This window comes from Macrobrachium nipponense, chromosome 3 (genome assembly GCF_015104395.2).
Source record: "Macrobrachium nipponense isolate FS-2020 chromosome 3, ASM1510439v2, whole genome shotgun sequence".
Classification (NCBI taxonomy): Eukaryota; Metazoa; Arthropoda; class Malacostraca; order Decapoda; family Palaemonidae; genus Macrobrachium; species Macrobrachium nipponense.
This window is the reverse complement of record NC_087202.1, coordinates 74,464,184-74,484,185: the sequence shown is the minus strand read 5'-3', so window position 1 is coordinate 74,484,185 and position 20,002 is coordinate 74,464,184. Positions and strand designations below refer to the sequence as shown.

The 20,002-nt window shown below is 41.5% G+C and overlaps 1 protein-coding gene across 2 annotated transcripts in view; it reads right to left on the bottom strand.

Annotated features, from left to right (window-relative positions):
* The window catches only part of LOC135221820 (sodium-coupled monocarboxylate transporter 1-like), a 236,468-nt gene that overhangs the window by 207,194 nt on the left and 9,272 nt on the right, over positions 1-20,002 (bottom strand). For both annotated transcript variants that reach the window (XM_064259717.1, XM_064259718.1), the window contains exons 2-4: positions 17,332-17,553; positions 16,788-16,921; positions 7,794-7,982 (exon numbers count right to left, since the gene is read on the bottom strand). In XM_064259717.1, the coding sequence (XP_064115787.1) occupies positions 7,794-7,982; positions 16,788-16,921; positions 17,332-17,539 (531 nt within the window). In that variant the 5' untranslated portion in view covers positions 17,540-17,553. The remainder of the gene's footprint in view (positions 1-7,793; positions 7,983-16,787; positions 16,922-17,331; positions 17,554-20,002) is intronic.

The following is a 20,002-nucleotide window of genomic DNA, read 5'->3' as shown; positions in this document are numbered from 1 at the left end:
ACACCTTTTAAGATGTATCGACATACACTCTCTCTCTCTCTCTCTCTCTCTCCTCTCTCTCTCTCTCTCTCTCTCGTCTCTCTCTCTCTCTCTCTCTCTCTCTCTCTTCTTCTCAGATTTCATTGCAAACTTTCATAGTGATGTAAGGTATATATTTTCCCTGCACAAAAAAAGTAAATAAATAAATAAATAAACTGCTAATCCTGCGTGTCTATCTTCTTCTTCTTCTTCTTCTTCTTCTTATTATTATTATTATTATTATTATTATTATTATTTTTTTTTTTTTTTTTTTTTTTTTTTTTTTTTTGCTCTATCACAGTACTCCAATTCGACTGGGTGGTATTTATAGTGTGGGGTTCCGGGTTGCATCCTGCCTCCTTAGGAGTCCATCACTTTTCTTACTATGTGTGCCGTTTCTAGGATCACACTCTTCTGCATGAGTCCTGGAGCTACTTCAGCCTCTAGTTTTTCTAGATTCCTTTTCAGGGATCTTGGGATCGTGCCTAGTGCTCCTATGATTATGGGTACTATATCCACTGGCATATCCCATATCCTTCTTATTTCTATTTTCAGATCTTGATACTTATCCATTTTTTCCCTCTCTTTCTCTTCAACTCTGGCGTCCCATGGTATTGCGACATCAATGAGTGATACTTTCTTCTTGACTTTGTCAATCAACGTCACGTCTGGTCTATTTGCACGTATCACCCTATCCGTTCTGATACCATAGTCCCAGAGGATCTTTGCCTGATCGTTTTCTATCACTCCTTCAGGTTGGTGCTCGTACCACTTATTACTGCAAGGTAGCTGATGTTTCTTGCACAGGCTCCAGTGGAGGGCTTTTGCCACTGAATCGTGCCTCGTTTTGTACTGGTTCTGTGCAAGTGCCGGGCATTCACTTGCTATGTGGTTTATGGTTTCATTTTTCGTATTGCACTTCCTACATATGGGAGAGATGTTATTTCCGTCTATCGTTCTTTGAACATATCTGGTTCTCAGGGCCTGATCTTGTGCCGCTGTTATCATTCCTTCAGTTTCCTTCTTTAGCTCTCCCCTCTGTAGCCATTGCCAATTGTCATCGCTGGCTAGTTCTTTAGTCTGTCTCATGTATTGTCCGTGCATTGGTTTGTTGTGCCAGTCCTCTGTTCTGTCTGTCTTTCTCCTGTCTCTGTATATTTCTGGGTCTTCGTCTACTTTTATTAGTCCTTCTTCCCATGCACTCTTTAACCACTCGTCTTCACTGGTTTTCAGATATTGCCCCAGTGCTCTATTTTCGATGTTGACGCAGTCCTCTATACTTAGTAGTCCTCTCCCTCCTTCCTTTCGTGTTATGTATAGTCTGTCCGTATTTGCTCTTGGGTGTAGTGCTTTGTGTATTGTCATATGTTTCCTGGTTTTCTGATCTATGCTGCGGAGTTCTGCCTTCGTCCATTCCACTATTCCTGCGCTGTATCTGATTACTGGCACTGGCACTGCCCATGTGTTTATGGCTTTTATCATATTTCCGGCGTTGAGTTTTGACTTGAGTATCGCCTTGAGTCTCTGCATATATTCTTTCCTGATCGTGTCCTTCATCTCTTGGTGTTTTATATCCCCTCCTTCCATTATTCCCAGGTATTTGTATCCTGTCTCATCTATGTGTTTGATGTTGCTCCCATCTGGAAGCTTTATCCCTTCAGTTCTCGTTACTTTGCCTTTTTGTATGTTGACTAAGGCGCATTTTTCTATTCCAAACTCCATCCTGATGTCCCCAGATACAATCCTTACAGTCTGGATTAGGGTATCTATTTCCTTGATGCTCTTACCATACAGCTTGATGTCGTCCATGAACATCAGATGGTTGATTCTGTTGCCTCTTTTCTTGAGTTGGTACCAGGCATCCATCTTCTGTAGTACTTTTGTCATGGGAATCATGGCTACTACGAAGAGTAGTGGGGACAGTGAGTCGCCCTGGAAGATCCCTCTCCTGATATTAACCTCTGCTAGTCTTATTCCAGAGCTTGTAAGTATTGTATTCCAGTTGCGCATTGTATTTTTGAGGAAGCTGATGTGGTGTTTTCCTCTGCCTCATATATTTTCAGGCATTCTATTAGCCATGTGTGTGGTATCATGTCGAAGGCTTTCTTATAGTCTATCCATGCCATGCTTAGGTTGGTTTTCCTTCTCCTACTGTTCTTCATTACCATTTTGTCTATCAGGAGCTGGTCTTTTGTGCCCCTACACTTCCTTCTGCAGCCTTTCTGTTGGTGGGGGATGGTGTTTGTCTCCTCTAGGTAATAGTATAGCCTTTCACTGATGATACCTGTTAGTAACTTCCACATTATTGGTAGGCAGGTGATAGGCCTGTAGTTACTGGCTATATTTCCCTTACTCTTGTCTTTTTGTACTAAGGATGTTCTTCCTGTGGTCATCCATTTGGGTGCTTGGTGATTTGAGATACAATGCTGGAGTTGTTCTGCTATTCGTGGGTGTAGGGCCTTGAAGTTTTTGAGCCAGTATCCATGGACTTCATCGGGACCTGGGGCTTTCCGGTTTGGCATTTTCTTTAGTTGGTGTCTGACTGTGTCTGTCGTGATCTCTGTGAATCTTTGTTTTATTCTCCCTGTTTCTTCTTCCTTGACTTCCTGGAGCCATGTTGCATGTTTGTTGTGTGATACCGGATTGCTCCATATGTTTTCCCAGAGTCTCTTACTTGGTTCGGCTTCAGGAATTTCTTGGTGGTTGTCTTCCCCTCTTAGTTGGCTGTATAGTCTTTTCTGGTTGGTTCCGAATAGTTTGTTCTGTTGGTATCCCTTATTCCTGTTCATGTACCGTTGGATCTTATGTGCTTTGGCCTTAAGCCTCTGTTTTACATCTTCTATTGTGCTGTTTAGTCCCCTCTCTTGTACTTTGTATTCCTCGTTGAGTTCCTCCCTTGTTTTCTTGCTTCTTAGCCTTTTTTCTGCCATCTCTTTCAGTTTACTCAAGTCAGATCTCTTTTCCAGGCGCCTTTTCCAAGGAGGTTGCTGTTTTGGTTTCTGTTGGGTTGGTTGTGCTGGTGGTGTTGGTGTTCGAATCCCCATCAGTTCTGTTACTAATCTTGCTCCTGCATATACCAAGTTATTTGTTTCTGTGATACTGGTGGTGTTTATTATGCCCATTATTTCATTGACCTCACTTGTTTTCGCTTTCATGGAGGGGATCTTTGTTCTCTTTGTATCTGGCTCCATCCATTGTCTAATCTTGTCTACCCATTCCGTCCTCTCTGTTACTTCGTCGGTGTTTCTACGTGTGTCGTTGTTTGATACCTCATCCTCCCTGTCGTCTTCTGTGGCATCGTCTCTCAGTTCGTCTTCGTGTAATTTGTTGTCGTGTGACATTTCCCTTTCCAGTTCTTCTCTTTCTGTTGGAGAGAGCCAGTTCTTTTTCTTTCTTTATGTTCCTTACTTGGTCTGCCAGCCTCTGTTCTGTTTGGGGGGTGCTATTCCTCTCATTCCAGATGTTGACCAATCTTCTTCTATATCCTCTCTCACGTCGGTTGCTTCTGATGTACATCTCTATAGTCCTCTCTCCCGTCGGGTTGCTTCTGATGTAGCATCTCTATATTTCCTTATTTTCTTCTCTTGTCCATTTCTTCCTTTTTGCCTCTGTAGCTCCAATCTCAGGCTGTTGATTACTGTCGTTGTGATGATCAGTTGCTGGATGACATCCTCCAAGTACCTGACCGTCTTCCCCTTCAATTGGGTTGAATACCTGGTTGCCGGACGAAGCTCCTCTGTTGCCAGAGGTTCCATTTACGTCGTTGTCGTTTATTCCTTCATTTCTTTCCATCATTGCTGAGTTTTGCTATTTAACCCATAGCTGGACCCTATCCCATCAGGGATAGGTACTCATTTACAGCTGAGTAGACTGAAGAAATTATGGTAAAGATCCTTTCCCAAGGAATCAACACCGAGGAGAGCGGTCACCCATCCAACGACTGACCAGCCCCAATGTTGCTTAACTTGACTTAAGTCTATTGACGACCTAACCCACTCCACGGCACCACATATTATTATTATTATTATTATTATTATTATTATTATTATTATTGTACTTAGGAAGCAGACCCTCTCTCAAGCATACTTTATTAAAAGTAATGGCTACTTCAGCAGCGTTACACTTGTACAGATTCTTCTCTATTTTCCGAATAGCGACTTTTTCCGTGCTACTTAGACAGGCTAGTAGAGCGCCTATAGAAGTCATGATCAAATTCAGAGTCAAAATTGGTGTATATATTTGAATTTTACAGATAAACTATGATACCATAGTCATCAAAGTCATTAACGATTCTCTCTCTCTCTCTCTCTCTCTCTCTCTCTCTCTCTCTCTATCGAAGCAAGCGAGCTTTCGTCTGGAGCTGCCAGACATCCTCGGGCTGGGAAGCTGAGGGTGGACTGATCTTGGTGCTGTGTTGTTATTGTTGGAGTATTAAGCTGGCTTTATGCCAGCACGGGCTTTAGCTAATAAGTAGCCCGTAGGTCATTTGAATTATTTCAGGAATCAGGAATGGGGGGGATAGGGTAGGATGGGGTCTCCGTAGAGGTTCCCAGGAAGGAAGGCTTAGGTTTTGGAAGGGATAATAGATTGCTAAAGGAAGGTATTATTTTTTGGTGTCCGTCCTCCTTATATTTGGGGTCGACAGCAGGTGGTCTGCCCCATGCTGATCTATTGGCTGGTGGCGGTAAGTCTTCGTTTTCATTGGTGGCTTGAGCCAGGTCTCAACCCACTTTCTCCGAGTTGATGGTTGCGATGCTGTAGGTCCTGCAGCCGTCTAGACCTCCTGAGTGGCGCGGTTACGTTGATGGGCGTTGCCCTACGCTGCGGGATGTCACGGCTAATTTGATTTTCGTGGCTGCAGGAGCATCTCGTTCAGGGACGTTGTCTTCCGTGTTGTCGTGATCGTTGGTGTCATAGTTGGTGGCAGGTCTTCGCATACTTGTAGGGAGAAGAAATTCTTCCTGCGTCGTATTTAGTGTTGGTTTTTCTTGCTGGATGAGAAGCGCCTCCAGCAGGCGTAACTGACAGGCATCAGGGGCCTTCCCGATGATGTTCGTGTTTTGGATGATGACATCCCAGGAGATGGCCTCTTGATGTTTGGTGCGGGCGGGATTCTCGATAGCCCCCTCTTGGGCGTGGCATGAGTTTCTTTGACAGGCGCAACCATGGACTGGGCATGTGTTGTTGTATACTGGTACACCACATGCGTCTGCTTCAGGGGGTCTCATACCTGTGGAGAGGGGTTATTTTTCATAATAAGATCACGCGTCCTCCGATTCTGGTAGTAAATGATCAGGTCAATATTCTTGGTGTTGTCAGTCGGGGATACATTTTCGGAAATAATTTCTTAACGGAGTCCTCTTCTTCACGGTAATGGGAACTCATGAATGCTTTGTAATACAGCTTGATATTATCTTGGGGGTGGGACTGCGGGCTCTCACTACCGTACCATTTCTCCAGGGCTGTACGAACTTCTCTGCTGATTAATTTATTCAAATACCCATTGTTTATGAGTACTTGGGAGGCGGGGTCGAGTTCCTGATGAGTGTTCTGCCAGGTCGAGCAGTAGGAGAGGGCTCTCCTGTCGAAGGCCCTGACGGTCGTGCTTTTAAATCTGGTGGGGCACTCACTGTCAATGTTGAGGCAGAGTCCTAGGTTGGTCTTCTTTGTGTAGACAGAAGTACGGATGCCGCTTTCCGTCTTACTAACAAGGACGTTGAGGAAGGGGAGCCGATCGTCGGTGCTGTATTCAACCGTGTAATTCAGCACGCTGCACTGCTGAAATGCCTGACGGAGGGCTTCTACCTCATCCTCGGTGTCGACTTGAACAAAGATGTCGTCGAAGCCTCGCTCCATACGCTGCTGGATATCTGCACCAAGAAGGCCCCTTTCTCCACCCACTGTGGCCAGATGTACCGCTAGAAGGAAGGCGTAGCGATGCGCTCCCCACTAGGGGTATTCTTTGCTAACTTTTACGTGGGCACCATGGAGGAACGAGTCTTCGCCAGGATGCAGCCCCCCGCAGATATGCTTATATCGACAACATCTTTGTTCAAGTCGACGCCAAGGATGAGATAGAAGCCCTTCGTCAGGCATTTCAGCAGTGCAGCGTGCTGAATTACATGGTTGAATACAGCACCGACGATCGGCTCCCCTTCCTCGACGTCATTGTGAGTAAGACGGAAGACGGCCTCCATACTTCTGTCTACGCAAAGAAGACCAACCTAGGACTCTGCCTCAACGGTGACAGCGAGTGCCCCGCCAGATTCAAAAGCACGACACGTCAGGGCCATCGTCAGGAGAGCCCTCTCCCCCACTGCTTGACCTGGCAGGACACTCATCAGGAACTCGACCGCGCCTCCCAAGTACTCGTAAACAATGGGTATTCGAATAAATTAATAAGCAGAGAAGTCCGTACAGCCCTGGAGAAATGGTACGGTAGTGAGAGCCCGCAGCCCCGCTCCCAGGATAATATCAAGCTGTATTACAAAGCCTTCATGAGTTCCTATTACCGTGAAGAAGAGGACTCAATTAAGAAAATTATTTCCGTAAATGTATCCCAGATCAACGACGCCAAGAATATCGACCTGATCATTTACTACCAGAATCGGAGGACGCGTGATCTTATTATGAAAAATAACCCCTCTCCACAGGTACGAGACCCCCTGAAGCAGACGCATGTGGTGTACCAGTATACATGGCCAGTCCGCGGTTGCAGCGGCCACTACATTGGTATGACTACCATGCGTCTGTCAAGAGACTCTCATGCCACGCCCAGAGGGGGCTATCAAGAATCCCGCCCGCACCAAACATCAAGAGGCCATCTCCTGGGATGTCATCATCCAAAACACGAACATCATCGGGAAGGCCCCTGATGCCCGTCGGTTACGCCTGCTGGAGGCGCTTCTCATCCAGCAAGTAAAACCAACACTAAATACGACGCAGGAAGAATTTCTTCTCCCTACGAGTATGAGAAGACCTGCCACCAACAATGACACCACCGATCACGACAAACTCCACGGAAGACAACGCCCCCGAACGAGATACTCCTGCAGCCAACGAAAATCAAATTAGCCGTGACGTCCCGCAGCGCAGGGCAACGCCCATCAACGTAACTGCGCCGCTCAGGAGGTCTAGACGGCTGCAGGACCTACAGCATTGCAACCATCAACTCGGAGAAAGTGGGTTGAGACCTGGCTCAAGCCACCAATGTAAACGAAGACTTTCCGCCACCAGCCAATAGGAGATCAGCATGGGGCAGACCACCTGCTGTCGACCCCAAATATAAGGAGGACGGACACCACACCAAGATCAGTCCACCCTCAGCTTCCCAGCCCGAGGATGTCTGGCAGCTCCAGACGAAAGCTCGCTTGCTTCGAGAGAGAGAGAGAGAGAGAGAGAGAGAGAGAGAGAGAGAGAGAGAATTGTTGATGACTATAGTATCATAGTTTATCTGTAAAATTCAAATATATACACCAATTTTGACTCTGAATTTGATCATGACCTCTATAGGCGCTCCACTAGCCTGTCCAAGTAGCACGGAAAAAGCAGCTATTCGGAAAATAGAGAAGAATCTGTACAAGTGTCACGCTGCTGAACTAGCCATTACTTTTAATTAAGTATTATTGTTATTGTTATAATAATAATAATAATAATAATAATAATAATAATAATAATAATAATACAGTAGAAAGAGGAAAGTTGGTGCGAGCAACACGCAAAGAAATTCTGCCGCCTGCATGACCTCATTAAACGGGGTAAAGGTAGCCACTCACGATGGTGATATAGAAGGTAAAGATGGAGCCCATGCAGATGACGGACGTCCAAGTAGGGAGGCCCGTGACGGAGCTGAGGGTCATCGAGGGGACGTAAAGGCAGATCCCCATGTAGAAGAAGGAAGAGACTAACTGGCAACCCATCGCCAACTTCCTCAGCCCGGGAGAGCTGAAGCGCAGCTCAATATACTGGAAATATAACGAAATTACATTAATAATATAATAAATAATAATAATAATAATAATAATAATAATAATAATAATAATAATAGTAATAATGATAACAATAACAACAGAAACGGCGCGCATAGTAAGAAAAGTGATGGACTCCTAAGGAGGCAGGATGCAACCCGGTACCCCTCACAATAAATACCACCCAGTCGAATTGGAGGACTGTGACAGACAAAAATAATAATAATAATAAATCCACAGTTATGTAATAAAATATAATATATTTAAAGATAAAACTGTGAAGAAATGGATCGTTAAATACATGAACAGTTACATAACTGGATTTTTCTCTCCATTTTATGACTCATGCTACTATGAGTATTTTTTATTTAATAATAATTATAGAGAAACAAATTAACAGTTATGTAATTGTATAGTACATATATTTAAAGATAAAACTGTAAAGAAATGGATTGTTAAATATATGAACAATTACATAACTGTGGACTTGTTTCTGCATTTTAAGACTCGTGGTACTTTGAGTATTTCATTTTCAATTTTTAATAATAATAATAATAATAATAATAATAATAATAATAATAATAATAATAATAATAATAATAATTGAAAAAGAAACCCACAAAATCACTTTGTAACTTGTTTACTTCTAAGTATTTTCATTCAATTTTACTCCGCACTCGAGTACTTTCAGGCCCTATCTGTGGCCCATTTTCATGAGATGTTTGGGATGTCAGGCTGGGTCAAGGCCCAGCAGTTTTCTGGAACTTCCTCTCGTTGAGCTGTCATTTATGTGATGGCTGTTCTGGTTTCCTTGAGAGTTGCCAATCCCCTGTTGTCGCTCTGACATCCTGAGCTGATGGTCAATGGGATTAACCCTTGTGGTAAGGGAGTGGTCACCAAAAGTCTGTTGGGCGAAAACCTAATCTCCAGGTCAGCAGGGTCAATCTTAGCTTCTTTTAATATCAAAGCTCGGCTTATGGGATCTTCTGAGGTAAAACCTTTGTTTCCTTCTGTTACTTAATCTCTCTGATAAGTGCACCTTCTACTACCCTCCTGTGACTAATTTTGTTGCTTTTGTATATAAGCCTACTGTTTTTGAAATCCATCCTATGGTCATTTTCCCAACAATGCCTAGCTATAGAACTCCCCTGAGAGTTAAGCTGTACTGCCATTCTATGTTCTTGGATTCTAGTGCTTATTCCTCCACCTGATTCCCCCACATATCTGTCTCCACAATTGTTGCAATTGATTATGTATACCCCCGCTACATCATCTGTATTACTGTCTTCTCCTTCCCATTTATTTTTACATACATTGTTTTTTACGGTATTATCAAAGGTATATACAAAATTTATATTTAATTTCTTTCATTTTTGAAGTGATTTGTTTCATTTTAGATGTAAAAGGGAGAGCAACTATTATCTTGTTTTCTTTATTCCATGAGAACGTATGACCCTTGCAAGATTGAGCAAGAAATAAACTACATCGATAAAAGCTTCGAGGCATTAGCATACCCGGAATGGTTCAGAAAAAGGGCACTCAACAAAGCTAGAAAAATTTTTTACAGAGTAAATGTAGAGAGTACATGGAATAAAGAAAACAAGATAATAGTTGCTCTCCGTTTTATGTATAAAATGAAACAAATCACTTCGAAAATGAAAGAAATTAAATATAAATTTGTATATACCTTTGATAATACCATAAAAAACAATGTATGTAAAAATAAATGGGAAGGAGAAGACAGTAATACAGATGATGTAGCGGGGGTATACATAATCAATTGCAACAATTGTGGAGACAGATATGTGGGGGAATCAGGTGGGGGAATAAGCACTAGAATCCAAGAACATAGAATGGCAGTACAGCTTAACTCTCAGGGGAGTTCTATAGCTAGGCATTGTTGGGAAAATGACCATAGGATGGATTTCAAAAACAGTAGGCTTATATACAAAAGCAACAAAATTAGTCACAGGAGGGTAGTAGAAGGTGCACTTATCAGAGAGATTAAGTAACAGAAGGAAACAAAGGTTTTACCTCAGAAGATCCCATAAGCCGAGCTTTGATATTAAAAGAAGCTAAGATTGACCCTGCTGACCTGGAGATTAGGTTTTCTGCCCAACAGACTTTTGGTGACCACTCCCTTACCACAAGGGTTAATCCCATTGACCATCAGCTCAGGATGTCAGAGCGACAAGAGGGGATTGGCAACCCTCAAGGAAACCAGAACAGCCATCACATAAATGACAGCTCAACTAGAAGAAGTTCCAGAAGACTGCTGGGCCTTGACCCAGTCTGACATCCCAAACATCTCTCGAAAATGGGCCACAGATAGGGCCTGAATGTACTCGAGTGTGGAGTAAAATTAAATGTAAATACTTAGAAGTAAACAAGTTATAAAGTGATTTTGTGGGTTTCTTTTTCAATCTGCAGAAGAAAACTGAAAGAAGTTTTTGTTTGTTCAATAATAATAATAATAATAATAATAATAATAATAATAATAATAATAATAATAATAATAATAATAATAATAATAAGACTAGCAGAGGTTAATATCAGGAGAGGGATCTTCCAGGGCGACTCGCTGTCCCCACTACTCTTCGTAGTAGCCATGATTCCCATGACAAAAGTACTACAGAAGATGGATGCCGGGTACCGACTCAAGAAAAGAGGCAACAGAATCAACCATCTGATGTTCATGGACGACATCAAGCTGTATGGTAAGAGCATCAAGGAAATAGATACCCTAATCCAGACTGTAAGGATTGTATCTGGGGACATCAGGATGGAGTTTGGAATAGAAAAATTCGCCTTAGTCAACATACAAAAAGGCAAAGTAACGAGAAATGAAGGGATAAAGCTACCAGATGGGAGTAACATCAAACACATAGATGAGACAGGATACAAATACCTGGGAATAATGGAAGGAGGGTTTATAAAACACCAAGAGATGAAGGACACGATCAGGAAAGAATATATGCAGAGACTCAAGGCGATACTCAAGTCAAAACTCAACGCCGGAAATATGATAAAAGCCATAAACACATGGGCAGTGCCAGTAATCAGATACAGCGCAGGAATAGTGGAATGGACGAAGGCAGAACTCCGCAGCATAGATCAGAAAACCAGGAAACATATGACAATACACAAAGCACTAAACACCCAAGAGCAAATACGGACAGACTATACATAACACGAAAGGAAGGAGGGAGAGGACTACTAAGTATAGAGGACTGCGTCAACATCGAAAACAGAGCACTGGGGCAATATCTGAAAACCAGTGAAGACGAGTGGCTAAAGAGTGCATGGGAAGAAGGACTAATAAAAGTAGACGAAGACCCAGAAATATACAGAGACAGAGACAGGAGAAAGACAGACAGAACAGAGGACTGGCACAACAAACCAATGCACAGACAATACATGAGACAGACTAACGAACTAGCCAGCGATGACAATTGGCAATGGCTACAGAGGGGAGAGCTAAAGAAGGAAACTGAAGGAATGATAACAGCGGCACAAGATCAGGCCCTAAGAACCAGATATGTTCAAAGAACGATAGACGGAAATAACATCTCTCCCATATGTAGGAAGTGCAATACGAAAAATGAAACCATAAACCACATAGCAAGTGAATGCCCAGCACTTGCACAGAACCAGTACAAAAAGAGGCATGATTCAGTGGCAAAAGCCCTCCACTGGAGCCTGTGCAAGAAATATCAGCTACATTGCAGTAATAAGTGGTACGAGCACCAACCTGAAGGAGTGATAGAAAACGATCAGGCAAAGATCCTCTGGGACTATGGTATCAGAACGGATAGGGTGATACGTGCAAACAGACCAGACGTGACGTTGATTGACAAAGTCAAGAAGAAACTATCACTCATTGATGTCGCAATACCATGGGACACCAGAGTTGAAGAGAAAGAGAGGGAAAAAATGGATAAGTATCAAGATCTGAAAATAGAAATAAGAAGGATATGGGATATGCCAGTGGAAATCGTACCCATAATCATAGGAGCACTAGGCACGATCCCAAGATCCCTGAAAAGGAGTGTAGAAAAACTAGAGGCTGAAGTAGCTCCAGGACTCATGCAGAAGAGTGTGATCCTAGAAACGGCACACATAGTAAGAAAAGTGATGGACTCCTAAGGAGGCAGGATGCAACCCGGAACCCCACACTATAAATACCACCCAGTCGAATTGGAGGACTGTGATAGAGCAAAAAAAAAAAAATAATAATAATAATAATAATAATAATAAGGAAGTCAAGGAAGAAGAAACAGGGAGAATAAAACAAAGATTCACAGAGATCACGACAGACACAGTCAGACACCAACTAAAGAATAGCCCCAGGCCCCGATGAAGTCCATGGATACTGGCTCAAAAACTTCAAGGCCCTACACCCACGAATAGCAGAACAACTCCAGCATTGTATCACAAATCACCATGCACCCAAATGGATGACCACAGGAAGAACATCTGCGCCGTGGCAGAGGGGGTTAGGTCGTCAATGGACTGGTTAAGCAACATTGGGGCTGGTCAGTCGTTGGATGGGTGACCGCTCTCCTCGGTGTTGATTCCTTGGGAAAGGATCTTTACCATAATTTCCTCAGTCTACTCAGCTGTAAATGAGTACCTATCCCTGATGGGGTAGGGTCCAGCTATGGGTTAAATAGCAAAACTCAGCAATGATGTTAAGAAATGAAAGAATAAACGACAACGACGTAAATGGAACCTCTGGCAACAGAGGAGCTTCGTCCGGCAGCCAGGTATTCAACCCAACTGAAGGGGAAGATGGTCAGGTACTTGGAGGTCGTCATCCAGCAACTGACCACCACAACGACAGTAACCAACAGCCTGAGATTGGAGTTACAGAAGCAAACCAAAGGAAGAAATGGACAAGAGAAGAAAATAAGGAAATATGGAGATGCTACATCAGAAGCAACCCGACGGAGAGAGGATATAGAAGAAGGTTGGTCAACATCTGGAATGAGAGGAATAACACCCCCCAAACAGAGCAGAAGCTGGCAGACCAAGTAAGGAACATAAAGAAAAAGAACTGGCTCTCCCCAACAGAAAGAGAAGAACTGGAAAAGGAAATGTCACACGACAACGAATTACGAAGACGAACTGAGAGACGATGCCACAGAAGACGACAGGGATGATGAGGTACTAAACAACGACACACGAAGAAACACCGACGAAGTAACAGAGAGGACGGAATGGGTAGAAAAGATGGAGCCAGATACAGAGAGAAAAAAGATCCCCTCCATGAAAGCCTACAACACCAAGAAATTAAGGGAGAAAACAAGTGAGGTCAATGAAATAATGGACATAATACACACCACCAGTATCACAGAAACAAATAACTTGGCATATGCAGGAGCAAGATTAGTAGCAGAACTGATGGGGATTCGGACACCAACACCACCAGCACAACCAACCCAACAGAAACCAAAGGCGCCTGGAAAAGCAAATCATGGTGATGAGATCTGACTTGAGTAAACTGAAAGAGATGGCAGAAAAAGTCTAAGAAGCAAGAAAACAAGGAGGAACTTAACGAGAAATACTAAGTACAAGAGAGGGGACTAAACAACACATTAGAAGATGTAAAACAGAGGCTTAAGGCCAAAGCACATAAGATCCAACGGTACATGAACAGGAATAAGGGATACCAACAGAACAGACTATTCGGAACCAACCAGAAAAGACTATGCAGCCAACTAAGAGGGGAAGACTACCACCAAGAAATTCCTGAAGCCGAACCAAGTAAGAGACTCTGGGAAAACATATGGAGCAATCCGGTATCACAAAACAAGCATGCAACATGGCTCCAGGAAGTCAAGGAAGAAGAAACAGGGAGAATAAAACAAAGATTCACAGAGATCACGACAGACACAGTCAGACACCAACTAAAGAATAGCCCCAGGCCCCGATGAAGTCCATGGATACTGGCTCAAAAACTTCAAGGCCCTACACCCACGAATAGCAGAACAACTCCAGCATTGTATCTCAAATCACCATGCACCCAAATGGATGACCACAGGAAGAACATCCTTAGTACAAAAAGACAAGAATAAGGGAAATATAGCCAGTAACTACAGGCCTATCACCTGCCTACCAATAATGTGGAAGTTACTAACAGGTATCATCAGTGAAAGGCTATACAATTACCTAGAGGAGACAAACACCATCCCCCACCAACAGAAAGGCTGCAGAAGGAAGTGTAGGGGCACAAAAGACCAGCTCCTGATAGACAAAATGGTAATGAAGAACAGTAGGAGAAGGAAAACCAACCTAAGCATGGCATGGATAGACTATAAGAAAGCCTTCGACATGATACCACACACATGGCTAATAGAATGCCTGAAAATATATGGGGCAGAGGACAACACCATCAGCTTCCTCAAAAATACAAAGCGCAACTGGAATACAATACTTACAAGCTCTGGAATAAGACTAGCAGAGGTTAATATCAGGAGAGGGATCTTCCAGGGTGACTCACTGTCCCCACTACTCTTCGTAGTAGCCATGATTCCCATGACAAAAGTACTACAGAAGATGGATGCCTGGTACCAACTCAAGAAAAGAGGCAACAGAATCAACCATCTGATGTTCATGGACGACATCAAGCTGTATGGTAAGAGCATCAAGGAAATAGATACCCTAATCCAGACTGTAAGGATTGTATCTGGGGACATCAGGATGGAGTTTGGAATAAAAAATGCGCCTTAGTCAACACACAAAAAGGCAAAGTAACGAGAACTGAAGGGATAAAGCTACCAGATGGGAGCAACATCAAACACATAGATGAGACAGGATACAAATACCTGGGAATAATGGAAGGAGGGGATATAAAACACCAAGAGATCAAGGACACGATCAGGAAAGAATATATGCAGAGACTCAAGGCGATACTCAAGTCAAAACTCAACGCCGGAAATATGATAAAAGCCATAAACACATGGGCAATGCCAGTAATCAGATACAGCGCAGGAATAGTGGAATGGACGAAGGCAGAACTCCGCAGCATAGATCAGAAAACCAGGAAACATATGGCAATACACAAAGCACTACACCAAAGAGCAAATACGGACAGGCTATAGCTACATAACACGAAAGGAAGGAGGGAGAGGACTACTAAATAAAGAGGACTGTGTCAACATCGAAAACAGAGCACTGGGGCAATATCTAAAAACCAGTGAAGACGAGTGGCTAAAGAGTGCATGGGAAGAATGACAGACAGAACAGAGGACTGGCACAACAAACCAATGCAAAGACAATACATGAGACAGACTAACGAACTAGCCAGCGATGACACATGTCAATGGCTACAGAGGGGAGAGCTAAAGAAGGAAACTGAAGGAATGATAACAGCGGCCCAAGATCAGGCCCTAAGAACCAGATATGTTCAAAGAACGATAGACGGAAATAACATCTCTCCCATATGTAGGAAGTGCAATACGAAAAATGAAACCATAAACCACATAGCAAGCGAATGCCCGGCACTTGCACAGAACCAGTACAAAAAGAGGCATGATTCAGTGGCAAAAGCCCTCCACTGGAGCCTGTGCAAGAAACATCAGCTACATTGCAGTAATAAGTGGTAGGAGCACCAACCTGAGAGAGTGATAGAAAACGATCAGGCAAAGATCCTCTGGGACTATGGTATCAGAACGGATAGGGTGATACGTGCAAATAGACCAGACGTGACGTTGATTGACAAAGTCAAGAAGAAACTATCACTCATTGATGTCGCAATACCATGGGACGCCAGAGTTGAAGAGAAAGAGAGGGAAATATGGATAAGTATCAAGATCTGAAAGTAAAAATAAGAAGGATATGGGATATGCCAGTGGAAATCGTACCCATAATCATAGGAGCACTAGGCACGATCCCAAGATCCCTGAAAAGGAATCTAGAAAAACTAGACGCTGAAGTAGCTCCAGGAATCATGCAGAAGAGAGCGATCCTAGAAACGGCGCACACATTAAGAAAAGTGATGGACTCCTAAGGAGGCAGGATGCAACCCGGAACCCCACACTATAAATACCACCCAGTCGAATTGGAGGACTGTGATAGAGCAAAAAAAAAAAAGTAAATAATAATAATAATAATAATAATAATAATAATCAATAATAATAATATCCTTTATTTCAGCTCAGGGCCATATACATGGAATACACAAAACAGAGACAATACAATACAATCTTCATCAAATTCCATACGCTAAAATAACTTGTATATTGCATTATTTTCGTCTTCCCCCTTTTCATCTTCAGATCAAGTCAGACAGGTAGAGCCCCAGTGACTTAACTTCTCTGACTCTGGCATGTTTTCATAAAATGACTCTCCTTCATACGAATTAAAGCAAACTACCATATTATAGCCGCTTGAAAATTAGCAAACAATTTTGAATATAGTTCGATAATATGTTTAAATAATATATATATATATATATTATATATATATATATGTGTGTGTTTATATATATATACTATATATATATACATCAAGCTACAGTTTTCCTTTAAGGCTTCACTGAGCGTCCTGAATTTGTTGGATTCGATGGTTCGCGCCCGTGAGCCGACAAATTACTTGTCGACTAAAAAATTCTCCTTCGATTAACATACGCATATGAAAATATATTAATTCCGAGGTAGAGCGAATTAGATATTAAAGGACATTTGTAGATCGATGTATGTATATGAATCACGGCAATGTGATATGAATATATATGTGTGTGTGTGTGCGTGTGAACATAATGTACATGCATGTACTCCCCAATGCAATGAAAATAGTTACCTCGTTCATTGAAACTATGTGAAGTGGGTAGAGTACTGGAAGGAAGACGTTCCTGACGATGAGGATTCCAAAGATATTTCCCATCATGCTCATGCACAGCTGCGTTCCATAGAAGTACATTTCCGTGGCATTCCCTGCGGAAGAAAATGGTTGGGAATTCATTCAGAATCCCGCAGTGAATAGGGTACCTGTAAGTTAATTAAACTGTAGGGGATGGCAACTTGGATGGATAAGGTCCCCTCTCTAAAAGGTGAAATGATGTAAAGTAAATCAAGAACATTTAAGCTCCGTATGTTCGCAGTGTTATATCGCCCTAGTACGAGCATGCGCAATTTCAGTCTTTCTATTAATACTGTGGGCTAACTCCTAAATTTGATGCCAAAATAAAAGACAGAAACAAATGCGTTCGTTCGCCACAACTTCTAAAGTCTAAATCTGATCTCTACACATCTGAACGAAGATTCTCCGTTTTTGAAAGAAATTTAAGTAACTTTGGTCAATTTATTCGCAGAGAACAAAGCCGCAGTGCCGCACCAACACTCACCGAGTATAGCAATGGCGGAGACGACGCCACCGAGAAGAGATAGAAATACCGCCATGGGTGACAGATCCCTGCTGCCAAGGAGGTACTCCAAGGTGGACGTGTTGCCCCTCGTCTTGAAGGCGCTGTAGACGCCTATGCCGAGGGATATCACCAGCAGAAGGAAGAAAATGGCATCGTCTGCCACGGTGAAGTTCCAACCGAGAAGCATCTTGACTCGTACTGCTGTGGAATGAAGAACAAAGATAACTAGGTATTAAAGATTTTTAATGATACTTTAAAACCTTTTCTGATTTTCCATAAACTCTCATAGTATTCTGAATATAAAAAGGTCCATTACTGAGTTTTTTCGGGATAATAAAGTGGAACATAGAAAGATTTTCTTAATACAACAGACGCATATTTGTGACTTAATTGCGGAGTAGAGGAATACGTGACTATCACATTAACAATCTAAATATGAGTTACTGTCTTCGCAGGGTTACAGAAATATGGAGATTTTCTTCTGAATATCACACAGAAATGTAAATGATTTTCTCCTATCAATATATGCTGGTTTTTGTCAGTATTTTAGAGAAACATCAACGATTTCCTTACTGAAGGCTATTCTCTCTCTCTCTCTCTCTCTCTCTCTCTCCCTTAATTTGTTTCTGGGTAACACTGGCATAAAATGCCTTTTATGATGTTGGACAAGAACAGAATAGAATACAATATAGAAAAATTTAGGTCAAAGGGTAAGCGCTGGGACCTGTAAAGTCAATCAGCGCTGAAGCAGAAACGGAAACTGACAGTGCAAATGATTGAAAAGTGCAACGAGAGAGAGAGAGAGAGAGAGAGAGAGAGAGAATATGAACGGGGGATACTGTAAAAGGAAGGAAAAGGGTTGCGGGTAGGGATCGTAAGGACGCTAACTTTAGAGAAAAAAAAAGTTCGGATACAAGATGCTGCTAGATGCAACAAAAAATATCTGCGTAAACCAACCTTTAATCTTCTGTTATATCAAATCAATGAAGACTTCAGCCTTTGGCTAAATCTTTAGCGATTTGCTTCTGGCCTTTGGCATCTGTCGTCACTATAGGAAGTGTAAGTCGGAAATCTCCGTTTTTTTGCAAAAATGGCCTTAATACACACTTCAATTTATTCAAATAATGATGGCGTGGCCTTAGTCTTCAATCATGTCTGCATATATCCAAAATTGTCCATCTTAATATTTCAAGACTCTTTGTGATCTAAACCTAATTTATATTAGTTACTAAGGCTGACCCATGCTGGTATCCATCATATTACCTTGATGAAGAATATTTACGATGCAACTTTCGTCTCTCTCTCTCTCTCTCTCCCTGGATATTAGTTTTTTTATATAGTACGCCGTTCTCTATCTAATCCTTAGTCTTTCTACATCTTTGGTTCTTAATCCCAGGTTTTATGTTTCATATCATTCGCAAATAGCTAAAATACCTTAGGTTTCAAATCTCTCTGAACAAGACAAAAACACTAACATTATTATTATTATTATTATTATATTATTATTATTATTATTATTATTATTATCATTCTAATTAAAATCTCACACTATTATCATCATTATTATCATGCAATTCAACTTTTAGTATAAGTAAGAATATTATGATCAGTCAAAAGAGGAAAGTCATTCCCGTAGATTTTGACCAAATCCCCAATTTACAAGGAACCAGTAACTTCTTCAGATGGAGTCAATTACCTTCGTCTGAAGTCAGGAAGAAATCCATTAGCCTATGCCATACGTCCTTCGAGAGATCAAACATCTTTTACTAGTTATTATTAGTAATATTTTTATAATTATAACAACATTATTAAGAATTATTACCATTAATAGTATTAACACAACTATTCTGTTATCACACATTGCGCCCTAAGCCTATTTCCTACTTTCCTCTTTGCTTCTTTCCTAACTCAATGAGGTAAAAAGAAGCGGGAAGTTTGGGATATAGGTCTAATAATTGCTAGAGATCCCTGCTGTTCAGAGGTCGTTAGATACAGACGCCTTATTCCACAGTAAAGTGGATATTTAATTAAGATAAATGATGTCTATGCAAGATGCCAGATTTTGTGTGCTTATTTATCTGCTATACATTCATTCATACATGCATGGATACATGCATACACACACAGACACACGCACACATATATGTATATATATATATATATATATATATATATATATATATATATTATGTACATACATATGTACATTTATATTCGTTTATATACATAGTTAGTTATTTTTATTGACAAGATATACAAAATATAAGTACAAACTTGTCCCAAAAAAGATACAATACAAAAAATACAGAGTAGATAGCTATCTCTTCTTTTTTCTGTAAGTACAAGGCCCATAATGACAAAAAAAATACAAACATCAAGTACACATTACATCAGCACATAATATCATATACACGAAAAAGTAAAGAAAAAAACATATCCACCAATAAACCTTGGCTTATTATTGTTAAGTCTCAAACACAACGCTTGCAAAAGAGAGAAAAAACCTACTTGAGAAAAAAAAAACATAAAACAGAAGACAAAGACGCATATTATTTATAACTAAGAAGAACTTCATAAACATAGCACACAAATCAGTAATATAATTACTTTCATTTAATAAAGTATTCAAAGACTCGTAACTTAAGTTTGG